The 15,689-nt window shown below is 40.1% G+C and overlaps 6 protein-coding genes and 1 non-coding gene across 10 annotated transcripts; 5 read left to right on the top strand and 2 right to left on the bottom strand.

The window, feature by feature from the left end:
• The first annotated feature begins 463 nt into the window (after positions 1 to 463).
• On the top strand, positions 464 to 3,448 carry LOC106307763 (chromosome partition protein Smc). 2 transcript variants are annotated; one of them, XM_013744820.1, is made up of 3 exons: positions 464 to 566; positions 680 to 779; positions 1,029 to 3,448. In XM_013744820.1, the coding sequence occupies exons 2-3, from the start codon at positions 717 to 719 to the stop codon at positions 3,225 to 3,227; spliced, it is 2,262 nt and encodes a 753-aa protein (XP_013600274.1). In that variant the 5' UTR covers positions 464 to 566; positions 680 to 716; the 3' UTR covers positions 3,228 to 3,448. The 2 variants fall into 2 exon arrangements, with proteins under 2 accessions (XP_013600274.1, XP_013600266.1); XM_013744812.1 differs by having other exon boundaries at positions 468 to 779.
• Positions 3,449 to 3,963: 515 nt separating this feature from the next.
• LOC106339914 (ATP synthase subunit b', chloroplastic) lies at positions 3,964 to 4,989 on the top strand. The gene is made up of 2 exons (XM_013779110.1): positions 3,964 to 4,578; positions 4,656 to 4,989. The coding sequence occupies exons 1-2, from the start codon at positions 4,093 to 4,095 to the stop codon at positions 4,818 to 4,820; spliced, it is 651 nt and encodes a 216-aa protein (XP_013634564.1). The 5' UTR covers positions 3,964 to 4,092; the 3' UTR covers positions 4,821 to 4,989.
• Positions 4,990 to 5,506: 517 nt separating this feature from the next.
• Positions 5,507 to 8,546, top strand: LOC106309530 (E3 ubiquitin-protein ligase KEG). Of its 3 annotated transcripts, none has more exons than XM_013746579.1 (6): positions 5,507 to 5,581; positions 5,701 to 5,802; positions 6,315 to 6,664; positions 6,748 to 6,839; positions 6,910 to 7,383; positions 7,450 to 8,546. In XM_013746579.1, the coding sequence occupies exons 3-6, from the start codon at positions 6,317 to 6,319 to the stop codon at positions 8,375 to 8,377; spliced, it is 1,842 nt and encodes a 613-aa protein (XP_013602033.1). In that variant the 5' UTR covers positions 5,507 to 5,581; positions 5,701 to 5,802; positions 6,315 to 6,316; the 3' UTR covers positions 8,378 to 8,546. The 3 variants fall into 3 exon arrangements, with proteins under 3 accessions (XP_013602033.1, XP_013602040.1, XP_013602048.1); XM_013746586.1 differs by having other exon boundaries at positions 5,701 to 5,822; XM_013746594.1 differs by lacking the exons at positions 5,507 to 5,581; positions 5,701 to 5,802 and adding an exon at positions 6,174 to 6,205.
• On the bottom strand, positions 8,507 to 9,923 carry LOC106309551. Its single transcript, XM_013746604.1, has 5 exons — positions 9,596 to 9,923; positions 9,404 to 9,503; positions 9,214 to 9,313; positions 9,003 to 9,100; positions 8,507 to 8,926 (listed from the first exon to the last, which is right to left on the bottom strand). The coding sequence occupies exons 1-5, from the start codon at positions 9,741 to 9,743 to the stop codon at positions 8,635 to 8,637; spliced, it is 738 nt and encodes a 245-aa protein (XP_013602058.1). The 5' UTR covers positions 9,744 to 9,923; the 3' UTR covers positions 8,507 to 8,634.
• Positions 9,924 to 10,007: 84 nt separating this feature from the next.
• On the top strand, positions 10,008 to 10,080 carry TRNAR-UCU. The gene has a single exon. It is a non-coding gene; the product is annotated as a tRNA-Arg (tRNA).
• Positions 10,081 to 12,274: 2,194 nt separating this feature from the next.
• Positions 12,275 to 13,112, bottom strand: LOC106329209 (UDP-sugar transporter UST74c-like). Its single transcript, XM_013767822.1, is given in 7 exon segments — positions 12,275 to 12,388; positions 12,488 to 12,496; positions 12,498 to 12,545; positions 12,635 to 12,742; positions 12,832 to 12,894; positions 12,897 to 12,931; positions 13,034 to 13,112. Coding segments are annotated over 7 exon segments (417 nt in total). The 3' UTR covers positions 12,275 to 12,313.
• Positions 13,113 to 13,868: 756 nt separating this feature from the next.
• LOC106329200 (putative FBD-associated F-box protein At5g22720) lies at positions 13,869 to 15,155 on the top strand. Its single transcript, XM_013767812.1, has 2 exons — positions 13,869 to 14,600; positions 14,964 to 15,155. Exons 1-2 carry the CDS (start codon positions 13,869 to 13,871, stop codon positions 15,153 to 15,155), a joined length of 924 nt encoding a protein of 307 aa, XP_013623266.1.
• Positions 15,156 to 15,689: the final 534 nt, after the last annotated feature.

The raw sequence follows: 15,689 nt of genomic DNA, 5'->3' as shown, positions 1-15,689 counted from the left end.
TTGTTAGTTATGCTACTAAAAGGATCTGAGAGTTCGATAATGGATCCTATAATACTATTGGGCTTATTGATAATAAAAAGGCCTTATGTGGACCCAAAGAATACATTCTTATATTTTAGGTGAAAGTATATATAGAATAATGATAAATTTTACATTAATCCTTGACCCAAGGAAATAAGATCCATTAAAAATGAAAACTATAATACTACTAATCAACGCTCTTTAAGCCATCTGGCCCATTTATAACCACGCGGCTGATTAAAAACGAAGCCAGTTCATTAATTAAAAAACCTTAAAACAGATCCCGTGGCGGCGAATTTGACACGTGGACATGCCGACATGAAACTTGCGAATAAGGGCAAAAGGGACTTTTGGCCTTAGCGAAGAAAGATCACAACTCGCCAGCCAATGCGAGCCTCTATTTCTATTTTTTTTTTAAATCCTTAAAAACAAAAAATTAAATAAAATTTTAGTTTTATCCAAAGTCGGATCCTTTTCAATGATACCATTGCCTTCTCCACTGCGATCCCCTCCCTTACCTTATTGCAGCTTTACATTTTGCATTTGTATTCCCTCTCCCTTCTTAGATTCTTCTTCCTTCGATTTGGGTTTGCTCTCTTAAACCCTCTTTTAAAGGTCACTTCTTTAATTTGATCCTGTTTCTGAAACATTGATTTAGGGTTCTAGTGTTTGAGCTCGAGTGATATGCTCTGGTGATGGGTTTCTCTCAGGCTATTCGCCTGAATCTGTCTTCCTACTCGTCTCTCTCTCCCTGCCAGGTTTTCTCACTTACCTTTCCTCTGTTAGACTTTTTTTGAAAAAAGCTCAGAACTTTAATGATGTTTTTGCTGTCTTATTATTGGGTTTTGTTCTCTTATTATTCTTTGCTTTCCTCAGAATGATTCTTAATGTCTGCCCACAATCATCAAGTTTTACTCTTTTTTTTTTTTTTTTTACTTTACCTTAAATAAAAATGAAGACTTTTGAGTTTTATTTTGATGTGTTGTATTATTATTTCTTGATTGCAGACAAGAGTGAACCAGAAGCAGAAGACTCTTGTTGCGTTCCTCACCAGTTGTAGAAAGGGAAAGAGACGTTCTTCACTCACTGTTAAATCAGTTCTGAACAATACAAGACCAAGCTTCAACGACAATGGAACAGCCGAGGAGCCTTCAAAGATTCTTTTGGATAAACTATTCGCTCGGACACAGGAACAAACGAATGAGAACTCGGTGTATCCTCCTTACTCGAGCCTTGGGGGGCTTGAGTCTGACCTTCAAGCTGCGCTAATGGCTTTGTTGAAACGGGAAGAAGACTTGCAGGACGCAGAGAGGAAGGTTCTCTCCGAGAAGAAGAAACTAAACCGAGCAAAGGAAGGGTTGGAGAAACGGGAGAGAGTAATCTCCGAAGCTTCCTTGAAGCACGAGAGTCTACAAGAGGAGCTGAAGCGTGCGAACGTGGAGTTAGCTTCACAGGCCAGAGAGATTGAAGAGTTAAAGCATAAGCTCAGGGAAAGAGACGAGGAGCTTGTCGCTATGCAGTCGTCATTGACTTTTAAGGAACGTGAGCTGGATCGAATGCGCGTTGAGATTTCAATCAAAACCAAGGAGGCTTCCGTGGCGAGTTTTGAGTTTGAGAACAAGTCACTGCTCTTGAGCCAAGCGAATGAGATTGTGGAGAGACAAGAGGGTGAGATAGAAGCGCTTCAGAGAGCACTCAAGGAGAAGGAAGAGGAGCTAGAGGTTTCTACAGCGGCGAAGAAGCTTGAGCAGGAGAAGCTTAGAGAAACAGAAGCTAACTTGAAGAAGCAGACGGAAGAGTGGTTAGTGGCTCAGGAGGAAGTGAGCAAGCTTCAGGGGGAGACAGTGAAGCGCTTAGGAGAAGCTAATGAAACCATGGAGGACTTTAGGAGAGTGAAGAAGCTTCTAACCGATGTGAGATTCGAGCTAATTTCTTCTCGGGAAGCTTTGTTATCTTCAAGAGAGCAGATGGGAGAAAAGGAAGTACTGTTGGAAAAACAGTTAGAGGAACTCGAGGAGCAGAGGAGAAGCGTGTTGTCGTATATGCAAAGCTTGAGAGATGCTTGCGGTGAAGTGGAGAGTGAGAGAGTAAAGCTCAGAGTCGCTGAGGCTAAGAACTTTGCACTCGAGCGAGAGATATCAATCCAAAAAGAACTGATTGAGGAGCTACGAGAGGAGTTGAAGAAAGAGAGATCTCTGTTGGAGCAAGCTATGCATGATGTCTCCACCATTCAAGACGAGCTTGACAAAAGAACTAAAGAGTTTCAATTCTCGCAGACTCTACTTCAGGAGAAAGAGTCAAGCTTGGTGGAGGCTAAACTAGAAATTCAGCATTTAAAGTCTGAACAAGCTTCTCTAGAGCTGTTACTTCAAGAGAAAGATGAAGAGCTCACGGTAGCGAGGAATCAGTTAGAAGAAGTGAACCGGGAGGTTACAGAGCTGAAGATGCTTATGAGAACTAGAGAAGATCAGCTTACGCAGGCGACTGAGTTGCTGAAGGAGAAAGATGTCCACCTTAACAGAATCGAAGGCGAGTTAGGCAGTTCCAAGATTCAAGCCAGTGAAGCTGAGATGGTGGTGGGGAGAATCGCAGAGCTGACGAGCAGATTGGTTCAAGATCAGATGCAGCAACAACCACTTGAGAAACAGCCTTATGGTGATTACGGGATGGAGAACAAACGGCTAGTGATGGAGTTAAACTTCACCAGAGAGAATCTACGGTTGAAAGAAATGGAAGTTTTAGCTGCGCAGAGGGCTCTGACGTTGAAGGACGAAGAGATAAATGTACTCATGGGAAGACTAGAAGCCAAGGAGAGGGAAGTCAAGAAACTAAAAGAAGAAACGGTTAATGACAGTGAAGATTTGAAAATGCTATATGCATTGGCACAAGAGAGGATCGAGGGGAGAACGATGGGTGATCTAGCCATAGAGAAGCTTCAGCTTGACGCGGCTCAACTTGAAGTGGAAGCTGCGACGAGCGCGTTGCAGAAGCTTGCGGAGATGAGCACAGAGCTTTTAACTCAAGCTGACATGAGTGTGGAGGCAGATTCTGATATTGTTGTAGTGCCAGAGAACGAAAACAGTTCAGCCGATTGTATTGCCGAGGTGAAATCAGAAGTTGGGAGGCTCTGGTCGTTGACAGAGAGACTCCTAGAGAATGCAGGAATCGTTGATGGTACTACATCCACATGCATTAATGGATTATGAAGATTAGATGATACGGATGAACTTTATAAGCTTGATCTGTGATGTGATTTTTTGTGTGTGGATATATGTAGAGTTACCGGGTGTTGAATAAATGTGTTGTCTCAAAACTAAGATTGTTCTGCATACAAGGATTGTCTTTGTGAAGGTTAGACATGTAACAAGAGACTTGTATCCTCTTTGTTCTTCTTGTAAGAATAAAACATCTGTGATCTTCAATGACATTTATGGTTAATGGTAAGACAAGTCTGGTTTTTATTTGTCTGACATCATTTGTGTACATTTACATTTGCGATTTAACTAAAAGGTAATTATAAACTCCGTCTGTTAAAAAGAATTATAATTTTACAATTTTTACACATATAAAATATATTAAAGAAAATTTTCAATTGATACTATTTTTCAAGTTTATCATTAATGAATAACTATTTTTGTAAATACTCTAAATTTGTGATAAAATAACAGTAAGCTAATACCATTAATTTCTATATTTTTTAATTAACTATTTTCATATTTTAACCAAATGAATTACAATAAACATAACTATTGTTTTAAAAGATTTATTATTAATTAATGCATAGAAAATATTAAAATATATTTTTTAAGAATTGTTTTTTCTAAAATAAAGATTTTGTAAAAAACGGGAGAGTATTAAAAATGCAAATATTTTTTATACAACTTTTTTTTTATATAAAAAATTTTAGGGTCCTTTACATTTGTAAGCTCACCACCACAGCCTTTGATTATTTGTGTGGTGAAGAGAAGAGATAACATTCCTAAGAAGATTACACAGAGATCAGTTTTTGAGCATCCTCTCATCTCTCAAAGCCAAAGCTCTCTCCCTCTCTCTGTCTCTGCTTGTGTAGCCATGGCTAACTCGATAATGGCTTCCTCCAAACCCCTCATCTCCCTCTCCTCCTCAACTCAACCAACCCGCGTCAACCTCCCCAAATCCATCAAACTCCCCCAGATCCCCAAACCCATCTCCTCCTCCCTCAGCAGCAAGGCTCTGTCTTTCTCCTCCGCCACCGTAAAGTCTCTAGCTTTAATCGCCGCCCTCGCTCCCCCTTCCATGGCCGAAGCTATGGAGAAGGCGCAGCTCTTCGACTTCAACCTCACGCTCCCGATCATCGTCGTGGAGTTTCTCTTCCTGATGTTCGCGCTCGACAAGGTGTATTATTCGCCGCTTGGGAACTTTATGGATAAGAGAGACGGTGAGATTAAGGAGAAGCTCGCGAGCGTGAAGGACACTTCCGCTGAGGTGAAGGAGCTCGATGAACAGGCTGCTGCTGTGATGAGGGCGGCTAGGGCTGAGATCGCCGCCGCGCTTAATAAGATGAAGAAGGAGACGCAGGTAAGGGGAAACATTAACGGGGGCATTGTGGTCTCAGATCGTGAGAAGGCATTAATGGTTTGTTTGTGTTGGGACAGGTGGAGGTAGAGGAGCAGCTGGCGGTAGGGAGGAAGAAGGTGGAGGCGGAGCTGCAGGAAGCGTTGGCGAGCTTGGAGAAGCAGAAGGAGGAGACCATTAAGGCTTTGGATTCTCAGATCGCTGCTCTTAGTGAAGACATTGTCAAGAAGGTTCTTCCTTCTTAAAAACAAAGCTGTTGTTCTGTCTTTCTCAATCCTCAATTTATATGGAAATTACTGTAAATCTCTCTTGCTTTCTCTCTATGTCTATGTCTTTGTCTGATCGTTCGATGGATCAACAACAATTTTATATGTAAGTTTTTATAAATGATGATTAGCTCTCTTTTCTTATTTAGTTTGATAAAGATTCAAAATTTGATTGTGGATGAATCTTCATAGACTCTTATTGTCACAAGATTTTACATGTCTCTTCTTGAAACGAAACAAAGAGCAAAAGAGAATTGTGTCTGCGAGTGAAGCAAGAAGAACAGAGACATTGAAGATGTTAAAACCAAACAGTCCAGCCTCAGAACTAAAGAAATTCACAAAACCGCAAGATGGGCTCTTCTTAAATGGGCTCAGGTCCAACAAGGAAGCCCAGCCTTCAACCGTCTTGGTTGTGGTTTTTCATCAGTAAAACATACTCCTAACTAACGACGGCTTTACCCGGCGAACACCCCCACTAGGACTCAACCTCCTCATATAAGCTAAACCTGGTATACTTTGCCCTAATATAAATTTTTATTTATGTGTTTTATCCAAAAAATATGGCCTTCATAATTAATAGTAGAAAAAAAATTTTATTTACCTAAGTTTTTAAATAAAAAGATTTTTTTGTTGACATAAAATGAAGTAAAGTGGGCTTTTGTTGTGGTTGTGGTATTAAGTAGGTAAGGTGTGTCTCATTAAACAAACTTACGGGGCCTCCACGCCTTCTTCCTTCACAGGTTCTCTCTCTCTCTCTCTCTCTCTCTCGGTTCCCTGTCTTTATCAGCTTCTCAAGTTACTTGTTTCAGTTTCCGATGATCGTTTCTAAGTTATTTGTTTGTTTTCTCTCTTTCATCAGGAACTTGTAGTTATCATTACCGGCGGTGTTAGGTTTCTATCATTTGTCTTCTGTCTTCGCCGTCACTACCTTCAAAAGCCTTAATCCGTCGACATAACGCAGGTTTATCTCCTTCAAAACCGGTTACTCTCCTTCTCCGTGATTTATTTATTTTATTTTATTTTAGATTTTCATGAGTTAACTTTCAATTTAATTACATTCGTTTTGCAAATTCTGATCTAGTGAGATTTGACTTTTATTAGTTTGATTGATTGACTTATGGTTCTATATCTTGCGCTAATTGAGTTCCATTGTCATGGGCTACTGTTGCTTGTTCTCCTTCTCCTACTTCTACTTCTCCACGACACTTGTCTTTCTCCCTTGTTTGTATCGCTTACTTCTCTTGAAAATAGAACTCACACACGTATCTGACTTTCTCTTCAAATTACATATATATTGTAAGGTATCTGTTTCACATTTTTGCTTTACCTCGATCTGCTCATAAGAATAGTTAAACAACTGAATGGTTGTTCCTTTTTATTACCAAACATAGGTTATTAGTGAGATTTGAGTTCTTACTTACAAACTTTGATTTGTAACTTGTGAAACTATATTTTTTTTGTGTCTGGTTTCAGATATGGCTTCAACGATAGCTGCTCAAAAGCCTGATGACTCTGAGTACGAGATCATTGAAGGTGGCTCTGAGAGCGCTTTAGCAACCGGTACTAGCCCCTGGATGAACTCTGCGACCTTGAAGCTTCGCCACCGGATTGGAAGAGGTCCCTTTGGTGATGTTTGGTTGGCTACTCATCATCAGTCTACCGAGGACTACGATGAGCATCATGAAGTCGCCATCAAAATGCTTCATCCCATCAAGGAGGATCAAAGGAAAGTTGTGGTTGATAAGTTTGAGGATTTGTTCTCCAAGTGTCAAGGGGTTGAGAGTGTCTGTCTCCTCCGTGGAGTGTCAAGTATCAGTGGAAGGGTAAGTTAAAAAAAAATACAAACATGTGGTGGTTTCTCTTAGTTTCCGTTTTTGTTTTTAATTGGAGATTTGTGTGTTTGTAGATATGTATCATCATGAAGTTCTATGAGGGATGTGTTGGTGACAAGATGGCTCGGCTCAGAGGAGGAAAGCTTTCACTGCCTGATGTGTTGAGGTAACATTGCATTATACAAGCAAGCAGCTGGTAGTGATACTAATGTCTTCTTATCTATGTTGAACCACAGATACGGAGTTGATCTGGTTACAGGGATCTTGGAGCTGCACTCAAAGGGGTTTCTGATTCTCAACCTCAAGCCCTCTAACTTTCTTCTCAGTGATAACGACAAGGCCATCCTCGGGGACGTTGGAGTCCCTTATCTCCTTCTTAGCATCCCTTTGCCAAGTTCTGATATGACAGTGAGGCTCGGAACTCCAAACTACATGGCTCCAGAGCAGTGGCAGCCGGAAGTAAGAGGTCCCATGTCCTTTGAGACTGATTCTTGGGGGTTTGGTTGCAGCGTTGTGGAAATGCTGACCGGTGTGCAGCCTTGGTGTGGCAAATCCGCCGATGAGATATACAACTTAGTGGTCAGAAAGCAAGAAAAGAGTAGCATCCCCAGTGGCATACCGCCTCCTCTTGAGAACTTACTTAGAGGTTGCTTTATGTATGATCTTCGAAGCAGGCCATCGATGACTGACATCTTACACGTCTTGAAGAGGTAAACCGTCTCTTGCCCGTCTTCGTCCATCTTGGTTTGTGATATTAACTGGAAATGATTGTGCAGCTTGCAGGACTCAGAGGAGGAAGAGGTGTGGAGAGGCATTGACAGTAGAGAGATCAGGAAGAGCTCGGCTGCTCTCGGTTACACAGAATGGTTTCTTTCAAAGGATCAACTCCGAGTGGGCGACACGGTGCGTTCAAGAAAGCCTGCTAATTCTTTTAAGCATGAGAACATGGACGTGCCAGAAGGAACAGTGGTTGGTTTAGAACGTGACACCGACCCAGATGAGTTTGCTCTCGTTAAAGTCCATGGCGTTCATGATCCCTTAAGGGTTCACGTATCTGTTCTTGAACGGGTGACCAACGGCTTAGCTTCTGGGGATTGGGTGCGTCTCAAGGATGGAGAAGACAAGAGGCACTCTCTGGTTGGTGTTATCCATTCGATAGACCGTGATGGAAACGTAGCTGTTGGGTTTATAGGGCTGCCAACTCTCTGGAAAGGGACTTCGTCTCAGCTTCAGATGGCTAAAGGATACAGTGTAGGTCAGTTCGTGAAGATCAAAGCCAATGTCGTCATCCCAAGATTCAAATGGATGCGTAAAGGTAGAGGGATTTGGGCAACGGGGAGGATCTCTAAGGTTTTACCAAACGGTTGCCTCGAGGTGGAGTTCCCTGGAGTGTTGCCTTTTGGAAAGGAGCATGGAAGCAGCTGTCTTGCGGATCCAGCTGAAGTGGAGGTTGTGGATTTCAACACATGTGAAGGAGTTGTGAAAAAGTATCAGCATCTGGAGGACTTTCACTGGGCTGTGAGACCTTTGCTGATTGCCATGGGTCTATTGACAGCGATGAAGTTAGGGTTGTTCGTTGGGAAGAAAGCAGGAAGATCAAAGGATGGGAAGCAGAGGGATGGCTCTGGTGGACAAGGTGGTGATTGTCAGATTGTTGATGGTCAGGACTCTGGCAAATCAAAGTGGCTTGTGTTCAGTGTTTAAGGATATTGCTTTGGTCTGGTAATGCTCTTATATAATCTATGTTCTAGTAATGGGTACATGTACATAATAACATTGTTTCACTTTCTTTGAACGTAGTAAGACTCTTGTATGATGTTTTATGGTATCAAGCATATAACATCCATCTTTATAAAGCCACAGACTTGTCTTATCATTTGTTTCTTACATATAAACATGAAGATTGGGAAATCAAAATCTCTACAAGAACCAAATCAGAAGCAGACAGATAGTAATGAGTATTATTTCATGGTTTCAGAGATGAGCTTTTTCCTGTTCCAGACATCTTTCTCCGAGTAACACTTGAAACGAAACCTTGCGATGAGGTTGTTAAAAGCTCTGAGGTGACTCGAAGTAGAAGCAGTCACGTTTCTGTGTTTAGTCCGACTTGGTGTTGACTTGTAAGAGAGCCAACCTCCCAATACAGTCGATAGGAAGCTTGGTTGTGTCTTGGTGGCTGAGTCAACACCGTCTTCTTGTCCTTGTGTTCCTTTCTTTTTCCAGGTTTCGGGTTTGAGAGAGAACCTAGATGGTCTAAAACATGTATCTGTCTGATGAGATGCTAAAAACATGAAGAGGAAATGAATAAAAAAGAAAAGACTCTTCTTACAGTTTGAGTTGTTGTTTCAAAGAAGAAACATGTGGTGTCTTGCTCTTATGGTTTACCATCATGGTGCAGTAGTTTGATATATGGCGAATGAACCTAAGCTGAATGATGTTTTGCCAAATATCAGACTCATGGATGCATTTGAATCAGACTCTCTAGTTTCATTTAGAAGGTTGTTACATGAGTGAAGAAAAGAGGGAGGTTGAATACAGACCTGATCTCCGTCTTTGATACCGAACTCAATGAGGTAATCAGCCTCGTTAATCAATCTGTGATCTCCATAGTATAAGCAGAACTGTGCCCAAACATGCGGCCTACATCGAAATGGTACCCACAAGAGTAAGATTAAAGATCATCAAGAATCACATAAAGATAGACACAAGAGGAAGACTAAAAAAAGATACCAAGAGACTTTGCCAACGCCAGTGATGGGCAAGTGAGAAAACGCAGCTTCTACAGCCATCTTGAGCTCGCCAACAGTAGCTGTCTTCAACACTTTAATACCTACAAAATCGTAAGCCACTTAACTCAGAAACAACTCCAAAAGATTGATGGTAAGAAACAAGAAAGCAAGCAAGAAGATGATGGTTGTGTACCAAAGGAAGATCCATCAAGTTTGAGAACAGTGAGTTTGATGGGCTCCTCTGGCATCTGGTTATAATTAAAACTCCTCCGACGAGGGAGACCATCGATGAGGCGGAGAGGAGAGAGAGAAGCAGCCAAAGAGCGGCGTGGAACTTCCATCGCAAAATCAAGAACAAGAAAATTGGTTTTTTGCTTTTCTTCTACCTGAGTAAAGAAAGATAAAAGTGTGGAAGTTGAGTGTCAGAGTGGAAGAGGATGAGAGATAGTGGAGATACTTTGAAGGGAAACAGGGTTTACTTCAGGGATCTCTCTGCTTCTTTCCAGCTCACTTTACTTTTTCCCGGTTAGACAAGTTTTGCTTTTGGAGAGAGCAATACAGAAACACCCTATAAGATAATATATAATGGAAAAAATAGGCAACAAGCACCCATGGCCTAATGGATAAGGCGCTTGACTTCTAATCAAGCGATTGTGGGTTCGAGTCCCACTGGGTGTGCATTCTGATTTTTATTATTGTCGTCTTCTTTCATCCACTTTCCTACCGTTTGTTTAGAGCTATTACAAGATATTCATACTATCCTTTCACTTGTAACATCGCCATGAAAACCAAGGAAAGCTTTAATAAGTTGATACCATGGTTAACAAAGAAAAGTAAGATTTGTGAACGCATTTATATTAGATTCCAGAAAAAGACCGAGTCACCCTTCTCTATAGTTTACTAGAGGGGTGTCCGCATTTTTTGGATAATGTAATTAGATGATCACTTTTAATTGTTAAGAACGTTATTTGGTGTTTTTATTGTGTTATTTAGTAGTAATAGTGATATGTTAATATATTTTGTTTTTGTTTTTTCAATAATGTGTGTTTTTCAGTATAGTAGTGAAGCGAGCATCTAATGTAAAAATATATTGAATTTCAATAACTGAAATTTGCATTTATGCATTTGTTGATTCTAAGATTAACGGTTTCAGCATCAAAATTATTTTTTATTTTTTTCATATTTTTGAACATTATAACTTTCAAGATGTTTTTGTCTTTTTCCCATATTTTGAAATTGAGCCTTCAACATCTATGTATTTTGTTTACCTTTCTGGTATGCAGTGTTTCTCATCATCACCGAAAATACTTACCTCATGCTCTTGTTCTTTATCGCCTTCTTCACCTTGAGATTTCTGGTATTTGTTGTAAATCGGGTTTAGGAGTTCCCAGTTGTGCGGTTGTTTCTATCGTTGTTTTAAGGTGCTCCATTCAATATAGGATTCTCCTCTTCTTCCTTAGATTTTAGCTGATGTTATGAACTGCATCTCATTGGGTTGGGTCAGAGTTTAGTCGTTTTTAAAGTTATTTCCCTCGTCGTTGGCTTACCATTGATACTCCCTTCTCGTCTTGGTTTTCAAGATATGGTTTTTGGTGATTTGACTTCTATAGCTCGAGGACGGCTCCACGATGATTTCGTTTTGTCTACCCTTCCATTTATGTTCCCTCATCTCATTGCAGTTTTCATCGGTTCTTGCGTCTCTGTGACTCTCTCTTTTCGCCATGTTTGCCACTCCATGTTTGGGTAATGTTCTCCTCCGAGTATGCTCTGTAGATTTGGAAGATTGTTTCTGGTCTCAAGTCTGGGCTCATGTTTCTCGGGCTTGGCTTTCGTTCTCCCTCACTCATGTTGTTCTCTTCTTCCTTTGCTCCCCTTAGTATAAGTGTGCGGTATTAGTCTCTTGGAGCTTTGGTCCCTTCTATCCCGAGCTTTGTGGTTCTTCACCGGCATAGGCGTCTTGTTTGTGCTTGTTTAGTTTGTGAGGTGCTTCTTACCTCTTAGCTGGTGGTTGTACTTATCGTTCGTTATGTATGTCTCTTCCTGCTTTGTGGTGATTTTGGCCTTCTGTTGATTATTCTTCCTCTAACCTGCTTTCTTTATTCTTTGTATTAGTCCTTGATCACGCTCATTTATGTTTGAGAGATTGTTTTATCTCAAGATTACCTTTCTACATTTTACTGACTTTTGATTGTTCTGGCCAAGACACTCTATGATAAAGTGGGGTAAGTTAGTTTTCATTCTTGATCGCCTTTGAGTTCTGGACCTTTATTGAGTTAGTATTACTTTGACATTTTTTTCTCTGTGATTATGGTGGTTTTATGGTTAGATTATGTGTTATGCTTTAGTTTGGTTAATATTAAGATAAATATATAGTTGTAAATGAAATAATAGAAAATAATAAAAAATAATAAAATCGCGAAAGTTTATGTTATTTTTAGCTGTGAATAAATTAAATATTTAAAATACATTTTATATTTTTTACTTATTTCTTTATTCGTTTTGCAATTTTTTGAACAATAAAATAGATTAAAATAAATTATAAAACTTCAAATGATGATGGTTAGTGTGAGAAGGATTAGATAGTGTATAATTAGAAAATAGTGAACCAAATTGCAATAATGTAAAAGAATAATGATCTAAAATGTAATAAAACAAAAAAGTGGACACATGTCAACAAACCCCCCTTCCACATGTCATAAGAAGAGAGAAAAGTCTACTTTATATATATAGATATACAAACGGAAAGAAGATAAGAAAATGATAAAGAGCAAAACAATCCCAAAGGGAAGGGAAAAAACATCAGTTCCTTTATAATCCAGTAATGTTTCAAAAAATGAGGCCTCGGCTTATTAATGCTACTCTAATTCGAATGCAAAAAATGGGGCCTCGGCTTATAGTCACCCTTCTCTAGCTACCTCCCAATGATCTTGTAATATGCATATAAACCAGAGCCGAAGAAACCAAGAAGCTGTCCAATCACATTCATCTGCGTCAACGAACCAAAGTTACAGTACTGAGATTGTGGCAAATTGTAGGTAGGCGATTTTGGGATCAAAAGAGTAAATGGAAAGGTGAAGAATAATACCAGGTCGAAATGGGAGTCCACCATAGATCATCCAGCCTAATCCAACCGTGAATAGGTCCTGCAATGATGATATATAATGTTCAAAGTTTCTGCTTTCGTTTATAGACATAAAAGAAGTTAAAACAAAAATTATACAGTGAAACCGACCTTCATATTGCCACAAATTGTCTGCGTGAGAGCCGAGTTGAGAGTGGTGTTAAGAAAAATGATGTAGTTTAAAAGGAAAGCTAACACGCACGAGCAGAGCAACACAACCTAGGTGAGAACATTAACAAGAAAACAGATAATCCGTCTCCTCGAGACAAAAGTTGACAGATATAAGGCAGAAGAGAGATTTACAGTACCATGAAGCCATGAGAAAAGAGGTGAGGAAAGTTAATAGTCTTCTCCAAGTCACCGCACATATATACGTCCGAACCATCGATATAGGTCCGCATATAACTCCTATCATTTAAAAAAAACTCACAAATTGAAAGCAAGTCTTGTGAGTTTAGGTCAACAATCTTCCTATCTACTCAATCACCATAGTAAATGCCACTGTAGTACGCCTAAGTGTGGTGTACACAGTGGCGGATCTAGGCACATTTGTAGTCGGGGGCACCGATACTAAAAACTTTTGCATCATCTTCTCTAAATTAAGAATAGTTAACCAAATAAACTTTAACTATTAAAGAAAAAATAAAAAAGAGTAAGGGGCACATGACCCCATACCCATGCAACTGTGTCCGCCCCTGGGTGTACATGGGAACATTCACCCCTCTGACAGATGCCATAGAGGCTAGCTTTTCAGGAGATACACATTGAACAAAAAAAAATGTGATCAGAGAGTTACTATTTGAAGGATTCAAACAACAACAAAAATTATTATCAGGCTTGTTCAGTAGAATGGTTACCATGTAGAGAAGATAGGCTACAGATAGAGGAAAGGTGTGAAACAATGTCTTCAGTGCCCTCATAGAACCTAAGTGAGCCTGAGAAAAAAGGAAACAGAGTCACTGTATATACCTGAAATAGTGTGATAACATTAACACATGGGAAGTCATAGGAAGAGAGAGAGAGAACTGATTTATTGAACAGCACAAGCATAATTTAAAGAGGGAAATGTCACGTGTTTGTCTATTAGTGGGCCAAAGGCCCAATTAAGAAGTGTTTTGTATTTTTACCCATTTAAGTTTTATGGGCTAAGCGTGATTGGATCTCTCATCCAAAAACCCTAAACCCATCAGGTAATTTCCTTCTTTCACCTTCTTCACTCCTTTCCTACTATTGTATTTGGTTTTGGGTCTTGTGGAGTAAAGATAAAGTGCTGTCTTATCTTCCGACAGAAGAAGCTGTTAGGACCAGTGTTCTGTCCAGTAGGTGGAAAAGTCTCTGGCTTTTCATGTCTGAGATAGATTTGGACACTTGTAAGTTCCGAGGTGGTCCCCATGCCTTTATGAGTTTCATGGAAAAGTTTCTAGATTCCTCCTCCAGGGTAGAGAAGCCATGCTTGCACAAGGTCAAGCTCACTACTGTTGAGGATGATTTCACGCGGTGGATAGATTTCGTGGCAACACCTGAACTTGAGCATCTCGATTTTGAGTGCAAGCCTGTGGTTTCTGGGACCTTGATGCCACTGAGACTCTATACATGCTCTCCAAAGCTTCGTCACTTAAGGCTCCATGGGGTGTTTTTGGGGAGTACGTCTGTCTCCTTGCCTTGTCTCAAGACTATGCGTTTGGAAAACAATACATACGCCGACGAAGCGTGTCTAGAGCTGCTTATCTCATCTTGTCCACTTCTTGAAGATTTCAGCTTTGTTAGAATGCCTGGATCATGTGGTGTAAATGTTTTACGAGTGCACTCCAAGACATTAACTAGTCTCAGCATAGAAACTGGTGTCCATGACTATGACTTTCAGAATAACGATCGTATTAGCGTGAAGGTTTTGATTAATGCCCCTAGGCTCAAGTATCTGAATCTCTGTGATTTCATATCCGAGTGTAAAACCATAAGCAATGTAGGTTCCTTAACCAAGGTCAATCTTGGTAGGTATTGTGACAATGTCCCTGATCATTTCTTCACCGGTATCTCGGAAGTTAGGGATATGAAGATCGCTGGCTCAGCTTTCAGGGTATGTCTACACATAATTTTTCGTTGTTTGCTTACAGATAGACTGATCTTGTTTTTGTGTGTGAGTGAGTACCATCCTCAAGATCAGGCCACTGCCCCAATTTTGGAACCTGTTATGTTTGGAAGTAGATGTTTGTTTTTGGGATAGGGATATCCTAAGGCTTCTTGAAATCTGTCCGAAACTAAGATCCCTAATATTGGTAATGACTTATAAAACCTATAGTCTGGCTCATGCACTTCAGAGATTTGTCAAGTATTATATTGTGTGTTTTTGCAGGATCTGTCTCGTTCATTGTTTTGGGGGGAACAAACAAGATTCACGGCTGTGCCTCAGTGTTTGCTGTCATCACTCGAGTTTGTATAGATAGCAAGCACTTTCGGAGGACTCCCTGCTGAAATGAAACTAGTAAGGTACTTTGCGGAAAACTCAGTGGTCCTCAAGAAACTTTCTCTGCGTTTGAAATCTTCCATGGATGAACAAGATTCTGTCGCTTTAAGGGATATCCTCCTTGCATTGCCAACGCTATCTAGCGCGTGTGAGATTGTGGTTTGTTGAACACTGTAATCTAGCGCTTTTATGGTTTGTCTATGATCACTCTTTGAGACTTTTAAACAAACAAATCATTTTAGTAGACAATGGAAGAGACGAGAGAGCTGAGCCTTGTTGACTTAGTTTTGGGTGAAACAAAACATGTTTTAGATCTAAAGTAAAAGTACACATCTACGGACAACATTTCAACATTACCAAGGAACATGCTTCCAGAGGGGAACATGTTTCTTCTATTGACATCACATGTATTCAAGGATTGAGGACAAGAAGAAAAAAAACAGAGAGATTAATTTGTCATCAACTCTTTACTCTTGCAGTGAGATTTGTAACTCCAAATCTTCACTTCCTCTCTTGATCGCAAATTACTTGGGGAATGTCACGTGATTGTATATATGTGAGCTAAGGCCCAATTAAAGAAATAGTTTTTGTATTAGAAACTGACCCAACATCCTACTAAAGAGTTGGGTCGAGAGCACTATTTGGATATCAGATTGGGTCAGGTTTTAATTTTAGCTCAATGCCAACTGGTTTGATATCGGT

Source organism: Brassica oleracea, chromosome C1, assembly GCF_000695525.1.
Source record: "Brassica oleracea var. oleracea cultivar TO1000 chromosome C1, BOL, whole genome shotgun sequence".
In the NCBI taxonomy this organism is placed as follows: Eukaryota; Viridiplantae; Streptophyta; class Magnoliopsida; order Brassicales; family Brassicaceae; genus Brassica; species Brassica oleracea.
Note: the sequence above shows the minus strand (reverse complement) of the source record. Positions and strands in the feature narration are given on the sequence as shown.

Excerpts from the sequence above, each read along its gene's own strand:
- LOC106339914 (XM_013779110.1), top strand. The coding sequence starts at position 4,093 with ATGGCTAACTCGATAATGGCTTCCTCCAAACCCCTCATCTCCCTCTCC. Across the intron at positions 4,579-4,655 it reads AGATGAAGAAGGAGACGCAG|GTGGAGGTAGAGGAGCAGCT; the intron begins GTAAGGGGAAAC and ends GTGTTGGGACAG.
- LOC106329200 (XM_013767812.1), top strand. The coding sequence starts at position 13,869 with ATGTCTGAGATAGATTTGGACACTTGTAAGTTCCGAGGTGGTCCCCAT. Across the intron at positions 14,601-14,963 it reads TCGCTGGCTCAGCTTTCAGG|ATAGCAAGCACTTTCGGAGG; the intron begins GTATGTCTACAC and ends GAGTTTGTATAG.
- LOC106309530 (XM_013746579.1), top strand. The coding sequence starts at position 6,317 with ATGGCTTCAACGATAGCTGCTCAAAAGCCTGATGACTCTGAGTACGAG. Across the intron at positions 6,665-6,747 it reads TGTCAAGTATCAGTGGAAGG|ATATGTATCATCATGAAGTT; the intron begins GTAAGTTAAAAA and ends GTGTGTTTGTAG. Across the intron at positions 6,840-6,909 it reads TCACTGCCTGATGTGTTGAG|ATACGGAGTTGATCTGGTTA; the intron begins GTAACATTGCAT and ends GTTGAACCACAG.
- LOC106307763 (XM_013744820.1), top strand. The coding sequence starts at position 717 with ATGGGTTTCTCTCAGGCTATTCGCCTGAATCTGTCTTCCTACTCGTCT. Across the intron at positions 780-1,028 it reads CGTCTCTCTCTCCCTGCCAG|ACAAGAGTGAACCAGAAGCA; the intron begins GTTTTCTCACTT and ends TCTTGATTGCAG.
- LOC106309551 (XM_013746604.1), bottom strand. The coding sequence starts at position 9,743 with ATGGAAGTTCCACGCCGCTCTTTGGCTGCTTCTCTCTCTCCTCTCCGC. Across the intron at positions 9,504-9,595 it reads ACTTGATGGATCTTCCTTTG|GTATTAAAGTGTTGAAGACA; the intron begins GTACACAACCAT and ends ACGATTTTGTAG. Across the intron at positions 9,314-9,403 it reads GGCGTTGGCAAAGTCTCTTG|GCCGCATGTTTGGGCACAGT; the intron begins GTATCTTTTTTT and ends ATTTCGATGTAG.